The sequence below is a fragment of the Marmota marmota genome, unplaced genomic scaffold, assembly GCF_001458135.2.
Source record: "Marmota marmota marmota unplaced genomic scaffold, marMar, whole genome shotgun sequence".
Taxonomy (NCBI): Eukaryota; Metazoa; Chordata; class Mammalia; order Rodentia; family Sciuridae; genus Marmota; species Marmota marmota.
Window position 1 is genome coordinate 18424400 of NW_026000019.1, and position 22566 is coordinate 18446965.

Sequence of the window (22566 nt, forward strand, 5' to 3'; positions counted from 1 at the left end):
CGGGAGGTGGGGCTGGAGGAGGGGAGGTGGCTTAGAGAGGGTGCGGGGCGGAGCAGCGGCGGCGAGGGGAGGAGCGGGCGTTGTGACGTCACGAAGAAGAACGCTCTTATACTGGAGTTCGGGCGCCATATCGGTCTTTCGGTGCTGCGAGTCTGGGCGGGAGTAGGTACGTTGCTGCTTTGCGGTGGTTGAAAGCGGTCAGCTCTTGGAACCCTTAGGCGTTTTGTCCTTCCCGAACGGGTTGCTTTGCTAGGCCTAAGGCGCGCATTTGCAGGCCTCTCTAGGCGGAGGGGGAGATGGCGTGTTGGGAGCCCGCGCGACCTAGATAGCGTTGCGATTTGGGGGCTTAAACTATGAGGAAGACGCGGCTCGAGTGCCCTGCCTGTGATGAAGCCTTAGTTGGTAGGGACATCTGAAGAGTGTTGAAGAATGCCAACGGCTCTGAAGGCGGCCGGCGCCGAGTCGCCAGAGTAGGCCTTTGTTCCAGTAATGGCGCTCCCAGCCTGGAGCGGCTCGATCTGAGGGAAGGACAGAAGAGCCCACGTGGTTCTTTTAGGTGGCTGGATTCCGCAGTGCACCATTTTTGGTGCATAACAGTGTATTTTTTGCTTGCATATTCATATGTATTCACGATTTCATCAGTGGCTTTTAGTTGCATTGTTATTTTGCAACATGAAGTGCATCATTTACTTAAGCCTATGGTGGTATGAACTATCGGTATTAGATAGTAACAAATGTGGTAAAATATTAACTTAAATGGAACGAATGAATTTAAGGTCTACCGTATTAGAAATGGTATGGGGTAGGTATGTAATGTGGGTTATTTTGTGTGGACACTGGAAATTGAACCCAGGAGCCACATCTCCAAACGTTTTTCTGTTTAGAGACACAGGGTGTCCCCTAAACTATTTGCTTCAGCATTCCGAAGTAGCTGCAGTGTGGCCCCGGATGGCATCTTGCATGTAGGTAAGAATGAAATATTCATAGAGATAGCTTTTATATTAAGCCTATGATGGTGTAAAGAGTAGTGGACAGAAGGGATTTCTGAAAAATTTCATTCTGAGGCTTTAATATTTTGAACATGTAATCTGATTTTTAATTCACCCAAGGATGTTTCTCATTGTTTGTATTATTTGTTTTCTAGTTACATGCCAAAGGAATGAATGCTAAGGTAAGATACTGAAATTTCCTCATAAGGGATTTAGATTAATTGCTTAATGTGCTACAATGATGACATTTATTTGCTACTCTTGACTGCAAGAATGACGATAGACTAAACCACCATTATTTTAACTGAGGCACACAAAATAGTTATTTGGGGACTGTAGAGATTGCACCTTGGTAACAAGAAATTGTTTTTTCCCAGGTAAAAAAGAGCCTCTCCAGCAATGGACGCAAGGTTAGAAACATTTATATACTCATGCATTATTTAAAATTGAAAGTAGACAAAACAATCTTATTAGCATTTCCCCCTTTGTAGATGTGATCTGCTCTAATTCCTAAATCAAACTTCTGGGGGCAGGCGGAAGAGGCAGATACTGTGATGGTTGCATAGTTCAGCAGATTTAAGGCATGAAGAAATTTACCTTTTCTGATGTATCTGGGATTGTTGTTCATGGCTGTTAATTAGCATAAGCAATATGGCAATTAGCAACTTTAAGATCTAAAATTTTTTATATTTTTTTTAGGCACTAGATAGAAAACCAGAAGTAGAAATGGTGAGTAAAGCATTCCACTAAACATAGGTAGCTGGGCAAAAAAGATGGCGTTTTTGGATTGCATTTTTTTGTAGTAAGCACTCAAGCATGAGGGCTAAATTCATTAAATGCCAGTATCTTGCCTGTTACCATTTCTGTGAGGTCAGTGTGGCCTGGATGATGATAAGAAGATAACTGACTGAACGTGAAGTTTTTAATTAGCTCTAACTGATTTCGGGCATTGTTGGTTTGGGCTGGGAGAAATTTCATATTTGGCTATTCTAAAATCACCCTTATTCATTAGGTGGAGGATGATTTCTTTGGATCTGCTTTATTTTTCTAGTAAGTATTGGAAAGCATTACCTGAGAATGCCAATAAACTGCATGCCTGTTGCATAATAAATTTAAAAGTGAATGAAAACTTGGCATATTTGAGCATGCTCCAAATGGGGTTTGTGTAATGATGTTGTTCAAATGTCTGACCTGAAATGAGCATGTAGACAAGTTTTATGCTGAAGAACCCAAGACATACAGTTTGAAGAGAATTGATGACATTTAGCATACTAACAAAGTTCCTCATACTTTCATTTGTAGTTCCTGGAAACACATTTTGATCTGGATAGCATGATTGGGTAAGACCACAAAAACAATTTTTTATTTCCTGATGTCTTAGGTTTATAATTTTGAAACATAATTTTACTAATGAATTGTTAAGTCTAAGGATTATTTCTTGTTAAACCAGTAGACCAGAAATAACTTTACTATATATAAAGTAGATTTAACAATTGAATAAGGGTTGCAGGTATTTGTAAATAAGGTAAATAACTGTTTTCAAAGTTAGTATGAAACTGTTGGGAAGAAGTTTCTAAAGCAATAACTTTACAGATTGGAGACCTGTTTTTTTTTTAATATTTTAAAGTTGTTGATGGACCTTTATTATGTGGTGCTGAGAATCGAACACAGTGCCTCATGCATGCCAGGCAATCGTGCAACCACTGAGTCACAACCCTAGCCCTGAAACTATTTAAAGGTATGTATCATTTATCTTGCATACTTACTGTGTAAGGTGCTGTTAATGATGACTTAAAGTTGAAACAGATGGGAATCTCTCTGACAGAGAATGAAGATTAACGTTAAACTGAAACAGTAGTTGGAAAATATTTAGAAATATCTTTGTTAAAAACCTATTGCTAAGTTAGACTAAATTCCTGCAGGTACACAGACTCAGCTTGGGAAGCAGTGGCAAGAAGTTTTAAGCAAAGGTACATCAGTCTCAAGATTTTAATTAAGGGGTGAACTAAGGCCTTGCATATACTAGGTGGGCACCTCAGGCCTCAAGCTGGATATAGACTAGATGTTCTCAAAGCCGATACAATGATGATAACATAGTTCAGCAGATTTTCACTGATGAGCAATCATGTCTTTCGCTCCTATCTGATGTATCTGGCTCAACAATCCAACTCATTCTGTTAAAAATGACCTTTTATTGTCCCCATACAAAATTTTTATGGACTTGGTACTACAATGACTGTTTCAGATCCTACCCTGTATTTTCCATTAATGCCAGGAGTGAAGCTGGACAAGGTGTGTCTATGATCCTCCTATCTACACTATCCTGAGGGATGACCATCTCATGAGCCCAGGAGATAGTGGCCAGGAGAAGCAATAATGAGAACTCTTGAATTCATGATTGGGGAGGTTAGTACCAAAACTTAGGATAATTTTATTACATACTCAAAATTACTTAGCTTAACTAAAACATAAATACTTTTTAAAAAATTACTTCACTTGCCCCAAATGAGTGCTTAGCTAGCTATTTTTTTAAAGATAAAAATATGCCACTAAAATGAAAGAGTAGGACCTTTACCATTTACTTTGGGATGCTGGGGATTGAACCCTGGGCTTCATGAAAGCTAATCTATGTTCTCCACCATAAAGTACGATAAATTTCAAGTGTGTACTTGTTTTCTTTAACAGGTGTGCTGCATCCTGAGATCTAGGTATGTCAAGGTTTAGTACATATATTATATATTTTAGTATGTAACCAGTGATGTAATGATTCTGCCAAATGAATGTAATGATATCACTTTCAAAACCGTTCCATTTTTGATTCTGAGGTTACTACACCTAAAAAGCATCCTGTAACATTTTTTTGCCATGATTAATATGGACTTTTTTGTTTTAGGGCTTTTGTGGTAGCTGCAGGGATATCACTTAACCTTTAGGTAAGTATTGAAACTATCAGCACTAATTACTATTCTGAATACATGATGATCTCACCCCAACTTGAACTCTCTCACTGATCACTTGATGACAGTAAAAAGATCTGATATTCTGTGTTCCCCAAGTACCATTTAAGTTGTAATCTGGAAATGTGGCTAAAAAGTGTTTTTTGTTGCAGGTAGCTGGATGGATGCTCTTCTCTTGGGATAAAGTGATGACATCTTTAAGTTTCTGAAGAGATCTGAGTCTAGTTTTGGGCTGGGGGTTGAACCCATGAAGTATATTTCAAGCATGATGGGGAAGGGAATAAAGGTGCCTAATAAAAGTCACTAAGGAAAATTTTAGTGCTTTGTCATTTTGAGTTGAAATTGAGCCTGTACAAGTCATGAAGACTTCTTTATCAGTGTAGGCAATACACTGGTATTGTGTGTCTTAAAGGTTGTTTTCTGCTTGAAATGCCATATTTAATGCCAACAGAAATAAGATCTGCTCAGGATGAGCCATATATTTGAAGGATTCATTATGGGGCTGAAAGACTGGGTCAGTGCTTTTTAAAGTACCTGAAAGACAATAAAAATCTCAAGTCATGGAGAGAACTTAAGACTAAGGGAAATATCAAATTTGGATTATCACTGCTTAGTGAAACCTCCCAAAGAAAAAATGTTTTTGAGATTTACTCAAATAGGTCATTGAAATACCTGTCAGCCAAATATTTTGGACAAGAGACATAAATGGTTATGTCAAAAGTGGTGTACCCTATAGGATGGATAACATTAGATAAAGCAATTAGATAGTTATTGGTACTTCTCAGTGGAGCATTTGCCTTATATTTTTTTGCCTAACTGCAAATTGGGAGTGAACGTGTTTTGTCAGTGTGGATTGCCAGTTAACTCCCTAAATTTCCTGAAGAAATCTATTAGCATTTCATAAGTTATTTTTGTCATAATGGGTGGCTATATTGACAGATTTGGTTGTGTGCTAAGCAGAATGGCCCTGTTTCTACCACATTCATCTTTGAACATGCCCTTTACCATATTCATCTTACACGTTTTCAGCACAGTTTAAATTTATCCTTGCTCCATGGTGTAACTCAATACTTAAAAAAACAAACCCAATGTGTGACTGCATGGAACTGAGAAGCTTGGCCAAATGATAGGAATTTGCAAGGCATGTCTTGAGACTTGATCATTAGTCATAGAAATATGATACATAGGATATGTATCTGCAGTTGCTCAGATGTCCCACCTAACATTTTTATAAAATGTTACAAGAAAAAGGTGAGGGGGCTGGGGCTCAGCAGTAGTGCCCTTGTCTGGGATGAGTTAGGCACTGGGTTTGCTCCTCTGCACCAGTCAACTAAAAATTAAGGTCTGATGTTTCCAACTCCATCCAATTATTTTCAATGTTGAGTAATGATCCATTGTGTGTATATATACCACATTACCATCTGTTGAAGGGTATCTTGGTTGCTTCCAGTTTACCTACTATGAATTGAGTTGCTATAAACATTGATGGCTGTGATACTGTAGTGTGCTGATTTAAATCTTGGGTATCTACCAAGGAGTAGGATAGTTGGGTCAAATGGTGGTTCCTTAGTTTCCTAAGGTATCTCCACTGCTTTCCAGACTGGTTGCACCAATTTACAATCCTACCAGCAGTGTATGAGTGTGCCTTTCCCCCCACATCCTTGACAATGTTTATTGTCTGTATTCTTAATAACTGCCATTCTGTTTTTTTTCTTTACAAGTTATTTTTTTTACTGATATTCAAGGGAGAATTACCTTGTCAAATTGTCTTAATGGTTTCTAAATAGTTATACTCAATTTCTGTTTATCACATGCACATTAACAGACTACGCACTATGCTTTGAGGACAATGGGTGCAAATCATTCCTTTCTTTCTCATTGGTTCTCATCCCATTCACAGATGAGCTGTATGCCTGGGAGAACTTCTCTCATGTTTTTCTGTCCCACTTGTTGGAGTTAATCCTACTAGACTTGCCTGCATAGTCAAGGCCATGGAAAAGTTAGTTGGGTCTTGAGGAGACCTACAGTATTATGTAAGAGTAGGCTTGGTCTTCTTGGATTCCTCTAAGTGGATCATATCTAAGATAGATGACTCTTTCTTGCTAGAGTTGATGGCTTGCTATCTATGATTCTGTAGATCACTCATTTTTTGGTAGCTCTTTTGTCTCCCACATCAGCCTGTCCATGGGCAGTCAGATTAGCAGTATGTGAGATGAAGCTGCAAATACTGTTTCCTGGGTCTAGAAACTTGCCCATCATCTATAGTGCTATCATAAGCATATGTAGCATTTTGTTCCTAGTGAACTCAGCTTTGTGAGGTAAGATCCATTGTGGATTCTTTACAAAGTGTCTAAGATGTTACTATGCTGCGATGATGTTTCCTGTGCCATGTTTCTTGCCTACCTCAGCAAAACATGACGTCTAGCCAGGGCACCTAGTTTCTAGAAGAGGTGAGTACATCTGTCACTCCTGTTCTCTTGGATGACAAACAAGGTCAATGTTAGAGTATCTCTTGATTTGCATTTCTCCAATTGCTAGAGATGAACATTTTTTCATATATTTGTTGATCAAATGTGTATCTTCTGAGAAGTATCTATTCAGCTCCCTAGTCCATTTAAGTTGGAGAATATCATGCTAAGCAAAGTAAGCCAGTCCCAAAAAAACAAAGGCTGAATGTCTGAAGTGGACAAAAGAAGTTAAATTCTCTTGGAGGCTGAGGAGACTGAATTTGAAATACTCTTGGTTCCCAGTCTATAGCTTATGCATTCCAAACTTATGCATTTATTTTTTTTTTAAAGAAAATGCTTAATTTCAAATATCACCTTACCACGATGATGTCTTAAATAGTAACATTTCCTTAGATTTCAGTAGTGGTTCTCCCCCCCGCCCAAATGGTCTGAAGTTGAGTAATGCCCAAAGTGATTATTTCTGGTATGTCGGGGCAGGACTGTCTCCCAGAGACCTAGGGCCTTTGGTATTTGTATTCCAGAAAAGATCTGGATTGTGGGTCTCTTCTGTATACAGCTTGCTTCCAGGACAGTTTGGTGAGAATTAGGCATTGAACAGCAAATATATATGTATTTAGAAATTAGCCAACAACCTTAGATGATATTGATGGATGTAAAATTTTATTTCCTTATCCAATAAAGGGCATCTCTATGGCTTTGGAGGCTGAGGAAGGAGGATTCCAAGTTTGAGGCCAGCCTGAGCAATTTAGCAAGATTCTGCCTCAAGGAAAGGAGAAAAAAAAAAAGCTCCAGGTGTAGCTCTGTGGTAGAGTCTCCCTGGGTTCAATCCCCAGTACCATAAAAACCTTTCAAATGCAAAATTATGTCAAGTTTTAACTAGTAAAATATACTTTTAGGGCATGTGCTTTTAGCATGTGTGAAGTTCTGGTTTCAATCTCAAGTACCAAAAAATAAATACATACATAAAAATATATTACTGAAATTAAAACAAACTTACATTCTCATAGAACGCTTGACCTCAACTCCACCCGCCACTTATCATAGGCTAAAAACCCCAACTTGAGACAGTGCTATGGAATGAAATGTAGTTTATAAATGTACAAGTTATTTACCTAAGGCAATTCCTCCATGAGGGGGTGCCCCATAATCTAAAGCCTGGAGCAGATGGGACAGTAATTTCACATCTTCCTGAAATTCAAAAGATATTCCATTAAATATAAATACCGAAGGTCCACTAAGTACTGTGTTCAAGGCTTAGGTGCTAATGGGAAATAAAGTTGAGTTAACCTTAACGTGACTTAACTAAGTTATCATGAAAATTCATTAGCAGAGTTAAAACAAAAAAAAAAAAAAAACTTTAAAGAGGTTTACAGTTTAGCAAGGGAACAAGACAAATCACAGACAACATGTAGAAAAGTGCCTGGTGCTTAGTAACTGCCACCACTACTGTTCTGCTAATCGGAACGGAATAAGACGGACCAAGGAAGGTGGAGGTGTAGGCTCAAAAGGGCAAGATGAGTAGCAGGCTGTGCTGTCACAGGGACCAAGAGAAAAGCATAAGTATCAAATGCTGCTGGGAGGCAGGAGAGGCTGAAGGCCAAGCACCGGAATAATTCTCCAGCCAGACTCTAGGGTAGGATCTAGTGAGGAACTTCAAAAAATGAGTACCAATCATTTTATTTATGTGGCGCCCAAGCATCAGGGATTTTTTTTTTTTTTTTTAAACTGGAAAGGTGATTCAATTTTCTTTTTCTTTCAGTCCTAGGGATTGAACCCAGGTTCTTGCACATACCAGGTAAGCACTCTACCACTGAACCACACCCCCAGCCTTTAAAACAATGTCTCACTAAATTGGCCTAGAACTTGTGATCCTTCTGCCTCAGCCTCCCAAGTAGCAGGGATCATAGGCATGTGCCACCATGTCCAGCCAGATGATTCTGTTCTAATGGGCAGTAGGAAAGGGCTAAGAACCACCAGAGGCAAAGAAGTGTATTCTTACTCTTCTGAAAAGCTTGAAAATGAAAGGAATGAAAAAGGTAGGCTGGAAACAGGTCTGGGAGCTTCGGACAGAAAAGGGCACAGGTTTCACAATGCCCTTAAAATCAGAGAGCACCTGATGTTTTGAGTTTTCCAAACGGGCTCTCACATCCTACTTCATACCTGTTAGTCCCACAAAATTAGTTTTTAGGACCAGATTGATGGATGGTTTCCTTCATGAAACTTATCCTATCCTAGAGAAATCACTGAATTTTTAAATTCTCGACCTTTATTTTTCAATTTTTAAAATTCTGACCAAATCCCACTCTCTATATCACTAAAATATATCCCTACCTTTCATACAGCTCAAATATATCTATTAAAAGGCATAAAATCTCTTCATACTTTTCTCTCTCAACATTTTCAGTTACTGGAAATAACTTTTTTTTTGGGGGGGGGATGGTAATGGGGATTTAACTCAGGTGCCTCACCTCTGAGCTATATCCTCAGCCCATTTTAAAAAATTACTTTAGTTGTAGATGCATACAATACCTTTATTTTATATATTTATTTTTTTAAGTGGTGCTGAGGATCAAACCCAGTGCCTCACATATGCTAGGCAAGTGCTCTACCACTGAGCTATACCCGCAGGCCCCCCAGCTCATTTAAAAAATTTTTATTTTTAGACAGGGTCTTGCTAAATTGCGGAGGCTGGCCTTGAATTTGTGATCTACCTGCCTCAGCCTCCAGTCACTGGGATTAAAGACATGCACCACTGTGCCTGGCTTGGAAATGACTTTCGAGTAGTGTAGTGGTCAGCTAGTTGAGCTCAAGAGCCAGTCTTCAATTCCTGGCTCTACTTATCTTGTGCTGTGTGTGACTATAGGTCAGGTACTTCATCTGCCTCTTTCTCATCTCTGAAATTTCAAAGAATAAAGGTATCTATCTCATGAGATTACTATGAGAATTAAATGTATCAATGCATAGAAAGTATATAAACAGTTACTGGCATATAATAAGCACTAATGTTATCCTTATTTCACTTACATTTTTAAGTCCTACACTAAAGGTAGAGAGATAAGCTGAAACTATTTGTATCTAGCAAATAATCATGACGGATGTTTAACAAAACCAAGGGAAAAACAGTGAGGCCAGGTTAGATGGTATGTTACCTTCAGTAGTGTCGCCAGGATGTAATGCTGTAGCTCTGCATCGTGAATTCGGATGGAACCTCCTCCAATCTCACTGCCATTTAAAACCAAGTCATAGTGTTGGCTGCGAACCTAGATTCACAGAGCCTTTATATTAGGGAAAACTTCTAGCTTTCTGTTCTACAGATTAAAGATGCTGTAGCTACTTAGACAATGTATTAACCACTGGCTCAATTTCTCCTGGGACTTCCAGAACTGGTCCTAGCTATCTTTAGACTATGAACTTTGAAGTACTTTGTCTTTATTTACATATATCCTTTTTATTTGGAAATACAGATATAGTACCTTTTCAGGTTCAGTGTACAGGAGGTGAATGTCACCAGGGTGGGGAGCAGTGAATGGGTGGTGGGCTGACTCCAGCTCCAAGGGATTGTCCTCCTTGGGAAGAAAGAGTGGGAAATCCACCACCCAAAGGAAGGAGAACAGGGCTGGGTCACGGAGCACCATACCATTCATTTCCAAAATGTCGGCACATGCCAGACGTAACTTTCCCAACAGAGAGCACTGCAAACAAAAGATACAAACATTGAGTTAGCTTCTTAACAATAAGCAGCCCACCACCTGGGTTCTGAAGCACTATTCTCTAGGAAAAGAGCAGCCAAATAGAAAATGAGATGTTCTTTCTTAGGAGACAGAGACCTGAAGATGACTAGCAGTCTTAGCTAACTGGGTGGTGAGCACCTAGTAATCCAGTGATTAAGAACACAGACAGCAGAGCTTCAAAGACTTGGCTTGGAGCCTCAGTGTGGCTATTTAGGAACTCTTTTGTGCCCTTATCCACAGTAAAGTGGGGATGAATATATTTAATCCAAGACACTATTGTGATCTTATTAATTTATTCATGTAGTTGTAGATGGACAGAATACCTTTATTTTATTTTTATGTGGTGCTGAGGCTTAAACCCAGTATCTCATGCATGCTAGGCAAGCACTCTGCCACTGAGCTACAGCCCCAGCCCCTTATTTATTTTTGACATGGGATCTCACTATGTAGTCCAGGCTGGCTTTGAACTCCTGGGCTCAAAGGATCTTCCTGCCTAAGCCTCCTAAGTGGGTGGGATTAAAGGCAGCTGGGATTATAGGCATGTAATCCATCATGCCCAGCAAGTTTCCTTATATTAAAAATAATAACAATATCCGTACTTCTCTCATGGGTTGGCATGGGCATTAAATGAATCAATATATACACAGTATTTAGATCAGTGGTAAACAGGAGGTACTTAATAAATGCTAACTATGGTGTGCAGAGTTTCCCTGAGAAGGCAGTTTATCAGAAAAGTGTCACATGCCTGAAGATGCCTAGAATGCCACTTTTTTCTTTTTTAATACTTTTTTAGTTTTGATGGACCTTTTTAAAAAAAATCTTTCTTTTTAAAATTTATTTATATGTGGTGCTAAGAATTGAACCCAGTGCCTCACACATGCCAGGCAAGTGCTCTACCACTGAGCTGCAAACCCAGCCCCTAGGAGGCCACTTTGAGATCCATTCTATTCCCACAGGACACCTTCATTCTGACATTTTTCAGAAAGTTAATGTTACTTCCCACAGTCTGGTGTCTTTCTTTCAAGAAAGGTCCAGCAGGAATTGTAGTCTACCTTCCTTAGAAAGAAACAGCAGAATGTTTGGTTCACACCAAATTAATTTGCAGCAGAATGTTATATAAAATTGCAATGTATTTTTTAAGAAATTCATTAATAATAAAATTTGTATTTAAATAGATTTCTTCACTCTGCTATTGCAGAAGGGAAAGATAATGAATTATATTGAGCTTTGAAGCTGAAAACAAACCTTTCCTTTGAAAGAAATAGTAAGGGAAATATAAATTACAGTGAAAAAAATTGAATTTATGTTTAACATTTACAATATATTTTCAATATTCATGTTTGATTTTTTTAAAATATATTTTTAGTTGTTAATGGACCTTTATTTTATTCATTTATTTATATGTGGTGCTGAGAATTGAACCCAGGGCCTCACACATGCTAGGCAAGCACTTTACCACTGAGCCACAACCCCAGCCCCTCATGTTTGATTTTTATACTATGCTTTTGCCTATCTTTCAAAGATTCTTAAAGGTAAATTCAGCCTCCCACATATGCCCTGAAGAATGGTGATTTACACAATACATGGTAGCACTCACCACCTACAACTACTGCTTTTGAGAAAAAAGGGTCCTGCCTTGACTAAGCGGGTCCAGGAGTGTCTTTCAGCCTGCAGCCCTCCAGCAGTCTGAGCTGTCCCGCCACACTCTTGGTAATGCACTATGTACAAAAGTCAGCAACTACCAAATTTCCTTCATCTGCAAACCTTAAAAATGAAAAGTGTTTCATGGTTATATAACTAAAACTATTGACCCTCTACTCAGGCAGATTTCCTAATCTGAGTCAGATCTAATTTGTGTGATGATGCCAATGGAGTCTGACAGCTAATGAAAAGACTCCAGTGTTCACATAGTGCATTAAGAAGTACTGAAAGACACATAACAGTGGATGCAGCTCCATCTCTGAAATTAACAAGTCATTTTAAATGTGCACATCCACAGGAGAAGAGAGGCAACATTTAGCATCCATTGCACAGATGCCTGCAGGTGACTTCTTACTGCTTTCTTGTGCTCTCCGGCAGTCAGGAGGACTACATCATCTTCTTGAATCTCCATTAGTCTAATTAATTCCAATCCTTGTTTCTCCAGTATGAATTTAGCAACTGGTGAATTCCAGTTTTCCTTGTTTTTTAGGAATACAGGTAAGACCTCCTGTGATAAAGAAAAAGAATCACTTACTTTGTGTGTGTGCATCTGTGGTACTGGGGACTGAACCCAGGCCCTTATGCATACTAGGCAAACCTCTGCCACTGAACTACATCCATAATCCTTACTCATATTTTTTAAAAAGTGAGATTGATTCATTTTCTCATAGTACAAAGATTTCTTGCTCCCAGTGGAATTTATATGAGATTATCACTATTCTCTTCCTTGAATCCCTTCAAAATGATAAAAAGGAATTTTATTTTTTGTGGTTTGGGGGACTAAACACAGGGGGCATGCTTCCACAAGCTATATCTCTGGACTGTTTCATTTGAGAGTGTCTTGCTAAATTGCTGAGGCTAGCCTCCAACTTGTGATCTTGCCTCAGCCTTCTGAGTAGCTGGGACTACAGGCGTGCATCACTGAGCACTGCATAAAAGGAATTTAAAAAAATAATCTCACCACAATGAAAAAAAAAATGGGAATGAAGCATAGGGAGTAATATTAGTAGATGAGAAATTTCTGATAGATTCCAAGCGAATGATATAGGGATGGTTAAGGAAGCAGGATGAAGAAGGCTCTGGCCTAGGAAAGAATGGAGGCAGCTTCAGCACAGGAAGAACTGTTTTACCCAGCAGAATCCTGGAGAGGCTTAGGACTCATACACCTTGAGTCCCCAGGGTAACAGCCAAGTAACCTTGTTGCTTACCCTAAACCTATCCATTTACAAAGCCTTTCCTAGGACCCTGTATTTCCAACCAGCTTTTAGAAGGCCTTATACTTAAACATGCCCAATCACCACACATTGAAGAAATTCTTCAGCATTTTAAAAAAAAATCATTAAAATCGGAATAAAATAGAATGAAAAGAGCTACTAGAAATACAAACATGAAAAAAAAGTTCAACAGAAGACTTGAGGAAATCTAGAAAACAGAATAAAAGGATGGAGAAAATGATAGGAAAGGACTTGGGGGGAAAAAAAACAATATAAGCTATGTGAAAGGGTTCAACATACAACTCGGAGAAATGTTAGAGATCAGAAAAAATGATGACATCAAAACAATAAGAGCTGGTCGGTGATAGAATTGGTGTGCAGCATGTGTAAGGCTCTGGATCAGTCCCCAGCCCTAGAAACAAAACAATCCAACAAAATAATTAAATAGTAAAAGAAATTTCCCCAGATGAAGACATGAGCTTTCATACTGAAAGGGCCCTTCAAGTGTACAATACTTGAATAAAAAAATGATCCAGGCTAGGTGCAGTGGCACATACCTGTAACCTGGCAGCTTGGGAGGCTGAGGCAGGAGGATCACAAATTCAAAGCCAGACTCAGCAATTCAGCAAGACTGTGTCTCAAAATAAAAAATAAAAAGGCGTGGGGATTTGGCTTAGTGGTTAAGTGCTCCTGGGTTTAATCCCTGGTATCAAAAAAAAGTGATCCAAACTTGAAATTTTAGAACATCAAGATTTGGGAGGGACTGGTGTTGCTCAGATTAGGGTACTTGCCTCACATGCATGATTCCCTGGGTTCAGTCCCCAACACTGACCCCCATCCCCGGAAAAAAGTTTTCAGGAGGCTGAAAACTTCCAAAGAGAAAAATAATCAAATAATCATGTCTGCTGTAAAGGAAAAAATCCATACAAACATTATACTTCTCATCAGTAACAGCAGATGGGAGAAGTAATAACCATGGCTATGTGGTATGGCTATTTAAATTTAATTAAAATAACAGCAGCACATGCCTGTAGTCCATTACTTGGGAGCTTACCCAAGAGGATCACTTGAGCCCATGAGTTTGAGACCATATGAACAGCCTAGGCACCATATTGAGATCCTGTTTTAAAGCAATCCTCCTCAAAAAAGAATTGGAGGGGTTGCAGCTGGGGCTCAGTGATCTTCCTGCTTCAGCCTTCCAAGTCACTGGGATTATAGGCATGTGCCACCATGCCCTGCTGAAATGTCAGTTCTTTTTTTTTTTTTTTTTTTGTAGTTGTAGATGTACAGAATACCTTTATTTTATTTGTTCATTTTTATGTAGTACTAAGGATTGAACCCATTGCCTCACATATGCTAGGCAAGCACTATGCCACTGAGCTACACCCCCAATCCCAGCCCCAAAATGTCAGTTCTTAATAAACAAGGGTTTTGTTTTTAAGGAACCAATTCATTAATGATTTACATCTATGAATTGCAAGGAAAAGAAATCTCCATGGAATAAAAGGTTCTGACTCAAATTACTGACTCAATTTTCTCAATTTTTAAGACAATCTAGTTAATGTGACCATCCTGTGGCAGTAAGTAAAACGAAATAAAAATAAAAGTGGACCAAGTGAATACAAAAGCAAAGTGGTCCAGTTTTACAACTAATAAGACATTATTAATAGAATGATTTCAGGAATATACATACCCCTGGGGTTCTCTTAAACAGTGTTGGGGTTTCTATATCCACAAACCCTAAAAAGAAAGAAATATCAGAATTTAGTAGATAGGAATTTTTCAAATATGATGTCTATACTACAGTCCAACAAATGAAAGGCTCTCCTTTAATTAATAACTTGGGCTGAAATAAGCTGCCAACCCTAGTTTTATTGGTTTTTATAAGTCCAAGAAGTAATCTGAAGCTTTTCAAAAGATTCTGTTCTTTTATAAAGCTGATACTTTTGATACAAAATAATCTTAAATACTTGATGGATTCTTGTTTACTAAATTATTCTGCTATTCAAAACGTTCTAAGCGTAGGGACAATAACACAAATAGTGCAGATTTTCCCCAGAACTAATCAAGGTATCTAGTTAAATTCACAAGCCATTTCCAAGGTTCCAGCAAAAGTAAACAATAAACAAACAAAACATTAAGAAAACTTCTGCTGTAGAAACAAAAAAGGGCTGTCCTGCCTTCAATAACAATGGGAAATGCTAGGTTAAACAATGTAACAGGTATTACTACCTTCAAAAGGAAGTATATGTGACCCAGTGAGCACCTAGTGACTAAATTATGCTCTAGGACAAACACCTGTAAAATAAATTTTCTTCAAAAACTACACATGGCGTCAGTTCCAAATTTCTCCCAATACCTGACCCACGACGGAAGGAGAGGATAAAATAAAACTGAATACAACCTAAGAGATGCTAAAAAGCCCCAAAGGATATTCAGGCTTTCCCTTACCATGGAGATTACAAAGGTACTCCCGCATTTTCATGACCACCTGGGACCTCAGTCGCAGATTGTACTGCATTTGGAAACTACGAAGGTCTAAGTAGCGATACTGCAAACGAAGAGCTTCCGTTTTCTAAACAAATTTAAAGATTTTTATGTTTACTTTTTGAATTACAGGTGTTATCTTTAGCTCTGTCTTTAGCTTCCATCACCAGGAAGCTAAATTGATTAGTGAAAATTTTAAAGATCTTTTAAAAAGACATATCAATCAGCAGGGTGGCATATGCCAGTGGCTTGGGAGGCTGAGGCAGGAGGATTGCAAGTTCAAAGTCAGCCTCAGCTGTTTCAAAATTAAAAATAAAAAGGGCTGGGAGTATGGCTCAGTGGTTAAGTGCCCTTGGGGTTCCATCCCTGCTGCAAAAACAAAACAAAATAAACACATCAAAAACTGCTGACTTAATTATTACCTGGAGGGGACCCTTGACTACAAGTGTAAGGAATGTAAAGGGATGGCAGGTGGAGCCTCTGCTGTACTGGCAGAAATGGGTGAGGTGTGCTTATGTTCAAGGCTGAAAATCTGCATCCATCTTTGTGCTGAGTACTTTTTTTAAAGAATGTCATATCCCTCCAAAATAGCTCCTTTCTTAGATAATAGAAACAGAAATAGTAAGAAATACCTCTAAATTCACTTTCTAAATGCTTATCTTGAGAAATCTGTATATTTCTTTCTCACATTGAGGTCAACTCTGTAATTTTATTATTTTTTTTCTGAGTATTGAGAACTTATAAATATAAGACTAAGTGGCTGCAGAATTAATTTAAACGTTCCTGAATAGATCACTTTAAAATGAGGTACATAGGACTGGATAGAGCACTGGCATGGCATATTAGGCCCTGGGTTTAATCCCCAGCACTCTAGTAAAAAAGCCTGTAACAGTGACCCAGCTGAAAATCATCTGGATGTACTTACCCAGTGCTACCTAGCTCCGGTGATCCCTCAAACTTTGGCAAAGAACATCTTGAATTACAGTAATTCTATTTACATGTTTGGGCTTGAGAAGTCACTCTAACCATAATTTTATCACTCTTAGAGGCTTAAATTTAATAGGTGCAGGATTCCCCTACACCATTCAATGATTTCCAAGATAGATATAAATTTTCTTACAAAACATTAAACATTTTGGAGCAACAAAGAAATTAAATATAACACCTCTAGTCTTAAAGATAGACCCATATTTCAACCTGTCTGAAAAAAGTTTAGGTGTTTACAGACTGCAACAGCTTAATGAACTGCCGCTATTTAAGAACAATTTGTTGGTAAGATGTTTAATTTTGTAGAAGGTAAACTTTTTCTTTAAAAAGCTCTGAAAATTCTGGTCATCAAATAACAGAAGTTAGTACCTTCACAAAGTCTTTAATTTCAAAGGGCAGTTTCTTGCAGGAATTCAAAAGCTCAGCTGTTTTAACTTTGATTTCAATCTCACCTGTTGGCATTTTCTTAAAGACAGAGAGAAAAGACCTATTTTAAAATCTGCTGATCAGGACATGTACACGATGCACATTTACAAAACACACAACTTTATTCATAGATGTAAAATGTGTAGGTCCTTATTAGAGTGTATAGTATATAAGTCTGTGCATGGCTTTGATGTTCTTGTGCCTACCCATGGATGATACTTTGTCTTAGCATGCATATTTATATAGATGTGTTTGTAATGAAGATGTTGAAATCTATAGGCTTATCGGTAGAACTTACTGAGCATTTAGTGCCTAACGGACAACAGGTCTATATTGCCTGAATGTGTATAAAGATATTGCCAATGCAAACAGGTAAAATTTACATAAACAGTTTCTAAACTACTAACTGCATTTTCCTGTCCTGGAGGTCGGGAAATGACTGTTCCGGACACTTGCACCACAGATTCCAGAGGGGCTTCACATAGAATCTTCTTTACAGAAGCAGCTGTCTACAGAGGAGGAAAACAGTTCCAAGAAACAAATGAACTTACAGGTGTCTGAAAGTTTATGGCTTAGAAAAATGTTAATATTCACAACTTACCTCCCATAATACTTCCCATAAGATGACTGTATTATAATACATTTGGCAAACTGCATCCTTATTTTGACTCCATGTAATATAGCAAGTAAAACTATCAGTTAAGAATTTTAAAAACTTTCTCAAAGGAAAATAAGAACAACTATTAGTAATGCAAACACCTCCCTCATACTTTGAAGACAACTGTCTCCAGGGTTAGTCTAAGGGGCAGTTACGTCCAATAGCGATAATGGACTATACGGTAGCTATGCTCACCTCCAAGTCCTCGTTCTCCAAATAGTTCACCACTTCTATTTCACTTAGCTGAGTAAATCTTATTTTCCTTTGACATAGAAGCATTTGTAAAAATTACCACAACTAGGCACCCACAGTGCCCAATGGGCATGATGGCAGTTCTTTTATCTAATGTGAATGGTAAGTATTTAGAGCAGGTCTTCCCTTCGATGGGCTCAAAATGCAAAAGGTATAGAAAGATAGAAAAGATAAAAGTTTCCATCTTATCCATGTCTTTAAGGACCTCAGTTCCCCTCCCCAGAAACACCCAATGTTAGCAGATCCATTTCACAATGCGTATAAACATGCACACAGTGAGCACACATTCCATCTCTTACTATAGTTCATCTGGATAACAGCACTGTACATGTTCGTCTATATCCTGTTGTGGGTTTTTTGTTTGTTTTTTTTCATTTAACAATATATCTTGGATTTTTTTCCCTATTGGTAAAGAGATTCATTCTTTTTCCATTCATTCTTTTTTTTTTTCTTTCTCCAGCATTTGCTTTTTTTTTTTTTTAATATTTATTTATTTATTTATTTTTAGTTCTTGGCGGACACAACATTTTTGTTGGTATGTGGTGCTGAGGATCGAACCCAGGCCGCACGCATGCCAGGTGAGCGCGCTACCACTTGAGCCACATCCCCAGCCCCCATTCATTCTTTTTCTACATCTCACTGTAAAGATGCATATTATTTTTTAAACTAATATCTTATTGAGAACATTGTAGTTCCCATTTTTTCTATTAAAAATAATCCTGAAATGAATATCATTTTATGTATGACATTTTGCATCTGTGTCTAAATGTAGGATAACTGTAATTTTCCAGAAGTGAAATGAATGGTTCAAAGTATATATGTAATTATAATCTTGATATTGCCAAATTGCTCTCCATACAGCTAGCGATGATATTGTACTCCTTCCAAGAATGTATGAGCACCTGCTTCCCCAAACACAGTGTGTTGTCAATCCAAAGTGTTAAAAACAATTCTGGGTAGTTTTAATTCACATTGCTCTACCTGTGAGTGAGGCTGGGTATACTTTCATTTGTCTGCATGCTATTTATATTTTCTGTAAATTTTCTTTCTTTTCTTGTGGTGCTGGGAATGAAGCCCAATGCCTTGTGCATGCTAGGCAAGTGCTCTACCACTGAGCTGTATCCCCAGCCCACTGGTCTATTTTTTTTTTTTTAATTGATTTGTAGTACTCTTTAATTTTTATTTATTTTTTATTTTTTTGGTACTGGAGATCGAACTCAGGGACACTTAACCACTGAGCCATATCCCCAATCTTTTTTGTATTTTATTTAGAGATGGTCTCATTGAGTTGCTTAGTGCCTCCCTAAGTGGCTGAGGCTGGCTTTGAACTCTTGATCCTCCTGCCTCAGCCTCTCTAGCTGCTGGGTTTACAGGTGTGCGCCACCGTGCCTGGCTCTAATAGCCTTTTAGCTATTAGAGAAGCCATTTTCTGTAACATGAGTTGCACATATATATATATTTTTTTTCCAGTTTGGCATGTTAATGTTGCTTATGGTAGTTTTTAGTTTTTATTAACAATAAGCCCCTGAATTTAAAATCTCAAACACACTCATATCAAACTACTTAGCTTTCTGTAGCCACAGCATCAAAGAAGCTTTTAACAGTAGGACACTTTCTATTACCTCATCCTGGGGAATGACAACTTGAACAAGACCGTGGCAATCTCTTAGGACTAGGAAGATGTTTTGCCTGATTAATGAAAAATAAAATGAACATTTTAGGATAAAATCTCTAAGCCCAAAGTTTAATCAGAGTAAACAAGTTCAATAACAAAACAAAAACCCCAAGCAATTTATCATGTTCCTTTTTTATGAATAACTATGTACTTTCATTAGCTATATTTATGCAATTATTGTCTACATTGCTTATTAATGAAAACAAGTCATTTTTTAAAATTTCAATTTTATTGGTCACTTATATAGCCCACTACTCTTCTATAGATAGTTTATTAATGAAAAAGCAGATTTAAAATTAAAAGAACTTGTGCTGGGGTTGTGGCTCAGTGATACAGAGCTTGCCTTGCGTGCGTGGGGGCACTGGGTTTGATCTTCAGTACCACACAAATAAATAAAATAAAGGTACTGTGTCCATCTACAACTAAAAATTAAAAAAAAAATTAAAAGAACTTTTCATTGGCTTAAGTCTGCATAAGATAATTTTATGAAACGTGGAAACTTTTTATAAGGTGCAATTCAGACATAATATGGTATTAGAAATCATTTTTGAAATATAGCAATGTTAAGGTTTTTTTCCTTCCTAAAAAGGTATATGATCTGAAATTTCCTAGAAGAGTTCCAACTACTAATTTAACAATTCTACAAATCACCAAAAAATTCCCCAGATTTCAACCTTTTAACATTCAATCTACACTCCTCATCCTGTCTTTAGTATCTGAAAGAGGTACAGATTTTGGGTTCAGAAAACAAAAATCACCAAATTTACGGGGTAAATATCCACCCACTTGGGACATACACTTTATAAAAAAAAATATTTTATTTTTATTTTTTTAGTTGTACGTGAACACAATACCTTTATTTTTATGTGGTGCTGAAGATCGAACCCAATGCCTCACGCATGGTAGGCAAGCTCACTGAGCCACAACCCCAGGCCCTGGGACATATGCTTTTAAGGTCACACAGCCTATGTATTTTGAATCTCTTCACATATGGTCTGGAATACAGAGCTAAACAACAAAAAATAGGCTCTGATCTTAAGAAACCACTGTTGGTGCTTTTAGGTTTTTTTCCCTACCTAATATTAGGATGAAATAAGCTCTTTCCCCATGCTATTGAAGCTTCCCAGCTGTTTCCAGGATGTGGGCCCATTTCTAGTTTACTGGTCATAGGAACTCTTCCAATTTAGTTAGCCCAGGGCTATTTTTAGTCCATTCCAGGACCAAGCTTCATTTTTATTCTCTTCTGGTACTTACTAAGACTGACACCATTTGGATCTTTCAAAACAAAAATGAGAAATAAGAATTCAGTGAATTTTGAGAGTCCTGCAGGGGTTACAGAAAGCTTTTTATTCTCATGAATACTTAAAACTTTAGTAAAGGTTTGAAATTGCTTTCGGGAAACAATTACCATACATTCAGGGGTTTCTTGGTGGTATTGGGAGATTTAACCCAGGGGTGCTCTACCACTGAGCTATACCTCAACCATTTTCTATTATGAGACAGGGTCTGCCACTGCTCCTTGGCCCACCATCCACTTATACCTCAATTTACCTTCGGTACTGAATCCATCCACACAAGGTGACTTCTTGGCCTAAGTGAGAAGAACGTAACTCTCCACACGTGTTGGTCCTGGCAACAAAGCTATTGAATTCTTGGAAAAAAAAACAAATGTGTAAAAGGCAATATTAAAAATATATTACTTGCAGATTGCTTAAAAATATTCTCAATTCACAGATTCTTAAATATTTCAGGCAGAAATGTGTAAATTAGAGCATGTAGATTCATCCAGTATTAAATTTACCTGCCAATGTGTCAAAAGCCAAGTGAATAACTGTTTGAATGCAAATTTTTGCTTTGGGTTAGGAAACTTAGCTTTTTCTGGATCTAGCAGTTGCACTGACCTAAAATCCTAATTGCCCAATTCTAAATATTACACTTTTTTCCCCGAAATGAAATATGATATTAGGAATTAAAGATGTTTGATGGTGCAGTAACAATATAGCTGTGGTATGAAACTAGTGTGTAATAATAGCCACTTGTACACTGGAAAAATATAAAAAATGTGAAAGGTTCTTTTTGGCTTCCTACTTGTAGTATCAACCAAACAGAATAAACTACAATGCGGTTACCTTTCTAGGGTCGTTAAAAAACAAAAGCAACAACAACAAAAAACAATGAAAAAAAATGCATAATAAGGAATATAAAAAGGAAATGATCTGCTTCTCCATACATACAGCTATCAAGACTGGGGGGAAATGGCTGCAAAGAACAGGCTCTTCCCTGTTTTCACCTGGAATTCTCCTCTGTGAACTCAGCGCCAGACTTCGGGAGAAAGAACCCCAGGTTGGCTGGGCTGTCCTTCCGATGGGTCTGGATAAACCCCTGCACAGCTGACTTAACCAGGAAAGGAAGTACATGCTGAGACTCCAGGACGGCGAGAGACGATCACAAATTCCACGCTGCAGGTGTTGGACGGTGCTCAAAACTCTGTTTTGGAAATGCACCTTAGTCCCTTAAAATTTTAGTTCCCACTCTTCTCCAACATTTAAGCCCTCCTCCGCTGAACATCCGGGTACGAGTGTCTAGCAACTACATAAATCTGCAAGGTTTGGAAGGCCCTTGGATGAGTGGATAGGGAAAAGCCCTCTCCCCGTCAGGGCATCACTTTCCACTTCTATCAATGCCGCTGCGCCGAGTGACCATAGGACCAGTGTGAAGCGCGACGCGGAAAGGCCTGTCACCAGGCGCACGCTTTCCTCCTCTTCTCCGCCAGAACGAAGGCTCCCACGGGCAGAACCGGAAAACAAGGAGGAAACAGCCTGCGTTCCAAATCTCCTAGACCTGGCAGCCGACCTAAGCCTTTCCGTAGGAAAAGGAAGGCAATCAAATCAACAGCACTCCTAGGCCAGAAACCACGCAAGACCGGGGGAGTCCATGGTCCTTGTACCCGCCCAGCCAGCGCCCAGGATTAGAGGAAGGCATTCTACCAATCAGAAATAAGTTTCCGCCGCCATGCCTACT

General features: G+C 38.4%; 2 protein-coding genes, 1 long non-coding RNA gene and 10 other non-coding genes across 19 annotated transcripts in view; 11 read left to right on the plus strand and 2 right to left on the minus strand.

Annotated features, from left to right (window-relative positions):
* LOC107147366 overlaps positions 1 to 4259 on the plus strand; it is a 6453-nt gene extending 2194 nt beyond the window's left edge. Inside the window, exons 1-12 of one of the 7 annotated variants that reach the window (XR_001504138.2) lie at positions 44 to 166; positions 885 to 966; positions 1145 to 1171; positions 1367 to 1399; positions 1689 to 2039; positions 2292 to 2329; positions 2617 to 2727; positions 2912 to 2959; positions 3265 to 3395; positions 3675 to 3697; positions 3883 to 3922; positions 4099 to 4259. This is a non-coding gene — a long non-coding RNA (uncharacterized LOC107147366). Of the gene's footprint in view, positions 1 to 41; positions 167 to 884; positions 967 to 1144; positions 1172 to 1366; positions 1400 to 1688; positions 2040 to 2291; positions 3396 to 3674; positions 3698 to 3882; positions 3923 to 4098 lie in introns of those variants that run through there. The other 6 variants (XR_007350008.1, XR_007350013.1, XR_007350010.1 and 3 more) reach the window with 6 other exon arrangements.
* Zbtb37 (zinc finger and BTB domain containing 37) overlaps positions 1 to 22566 on the minus strand; it is a 54701-nt gene that overhangs the window by 31631 nt on the left and 504 nt on the right. The window contains exons 2-3 of the mRNA XM_048810021.1: positions 21792 to 21804; positions 17720 to 17723 (exon numbers count right to left, since the gene is read on the minus strand). The gene's annotated coding sequence lies outside the window, so the exon portion shown is untranslated. The remainder of the gene's footprint in view (positions 1 to 17719; positions 17724 to 21791; positions 21805 to 22566) is intronic.
* On the plus strand, positions 374 to 454 carry LOC125618772. The gene has a single exon (XR_007350159.1). It is a non-coding gene; the product is annotated as a small nucleolar RNA SNORD74 (small nucleolar RNA).
* Positions 1005 to 1067, plus strand: LOC125618781. The gene has a single exon (XR_007350166.1). It is a non-coding gene; the product is annotated as a small nucleolar RNA SNORD75 (small nucleolar RNA).
* LOC125618767 lies at positions 1221 to 1301 on the plus strand. The gene has a single exon (XR_007350155.1). It is a non-coding gene; the product is annotated as a small nucleolar RNA SNORD24 (small nucleolar RNA).
* Positions 1536 to 1602, plus strand: LOC125618778. The gene has a single exon (XR_007350164.1). It is a non-coding gene; the product is annotated as a small nucleolar RNA SNORD77 (small nucleolar RNA).
* Positions 1870 to 1931, plus strand: LOC125618774. Its single transcript, XR_007350160.1, has one exon. It is a non-coding gene; the product is annotated as a small nucleolar RNA SNORD44 (small nucleolar RNA).
* LOC125618779 lies at positions 2153 to 2217 on the plus strand. The gene has a single exon (XR_007350165.1). It is a non-coding gene; the product is annotated as a small nucleolar RNA SNORD78 (small nucleolar RNA).
* LOC125618770 lies at positions 2765 to 2846 on the plus strand. Its single transcript, XR_007350157.1, has one exon. It is a non-coding gene; the product is annotated as a small nucleolar RNA SNORD79 (small nucleolar RNA).
* LOC125618775 lies at positions 3064 to 3143 on the plus strand. The gene has a single exon (XR_007350161.1). It is a non-coding gene; the product is annotated as a small nucleolar RNA snR60/Z15/Z230/Z193/J17 (small nucleolar RNA).
* Positions 3740 to 3817, plus strand: LOC125618771. Its single transcript, XR_007350158.1, has one exon. It is a non-coding gene; the product is annotated as a small nucleolar RNA SNORD47 (small nucleolar RNA).
* LOC125618768 lies at positions 3957 to 4034 on the plus strand. The gene has a single exon (XR_007350156.1). It is a non-coding gene; the product is annotated as a small nucleolar RNA SNORD81 (small nucleolar RNA).
* On the minus strand, positions 7177 to 22493 carry Dars2 (aspartyl-tRNA synthetase 2, mitochondrial). The gene is made up of 11 exons (XM_048810223.1): positions 21836 to 22493; positions 21097 to 21196; positions 19493 to 19559; positions 17368 to 17469; positions 16904 to 16999; positions 15512 to 15635; positions 14754 to 14800; positions 12202 to 12546; positions 9888 to 10106; positions 9564 to 9674; positions 7177 to 7602 (listed from the first exon to the last, which is right to left on the minus strand). The coding sequence occupies exons 1-11, from the start codon at positions 21960 to 21962 to the stop codon at positions 7519 to 7521; spliced, it is 1422 nt and encodes a 473-aa protein (XP_048666180.1). The 5' UTR covers positions 21963 to 22493; the 3' UTR covers positions 7177 to 7518.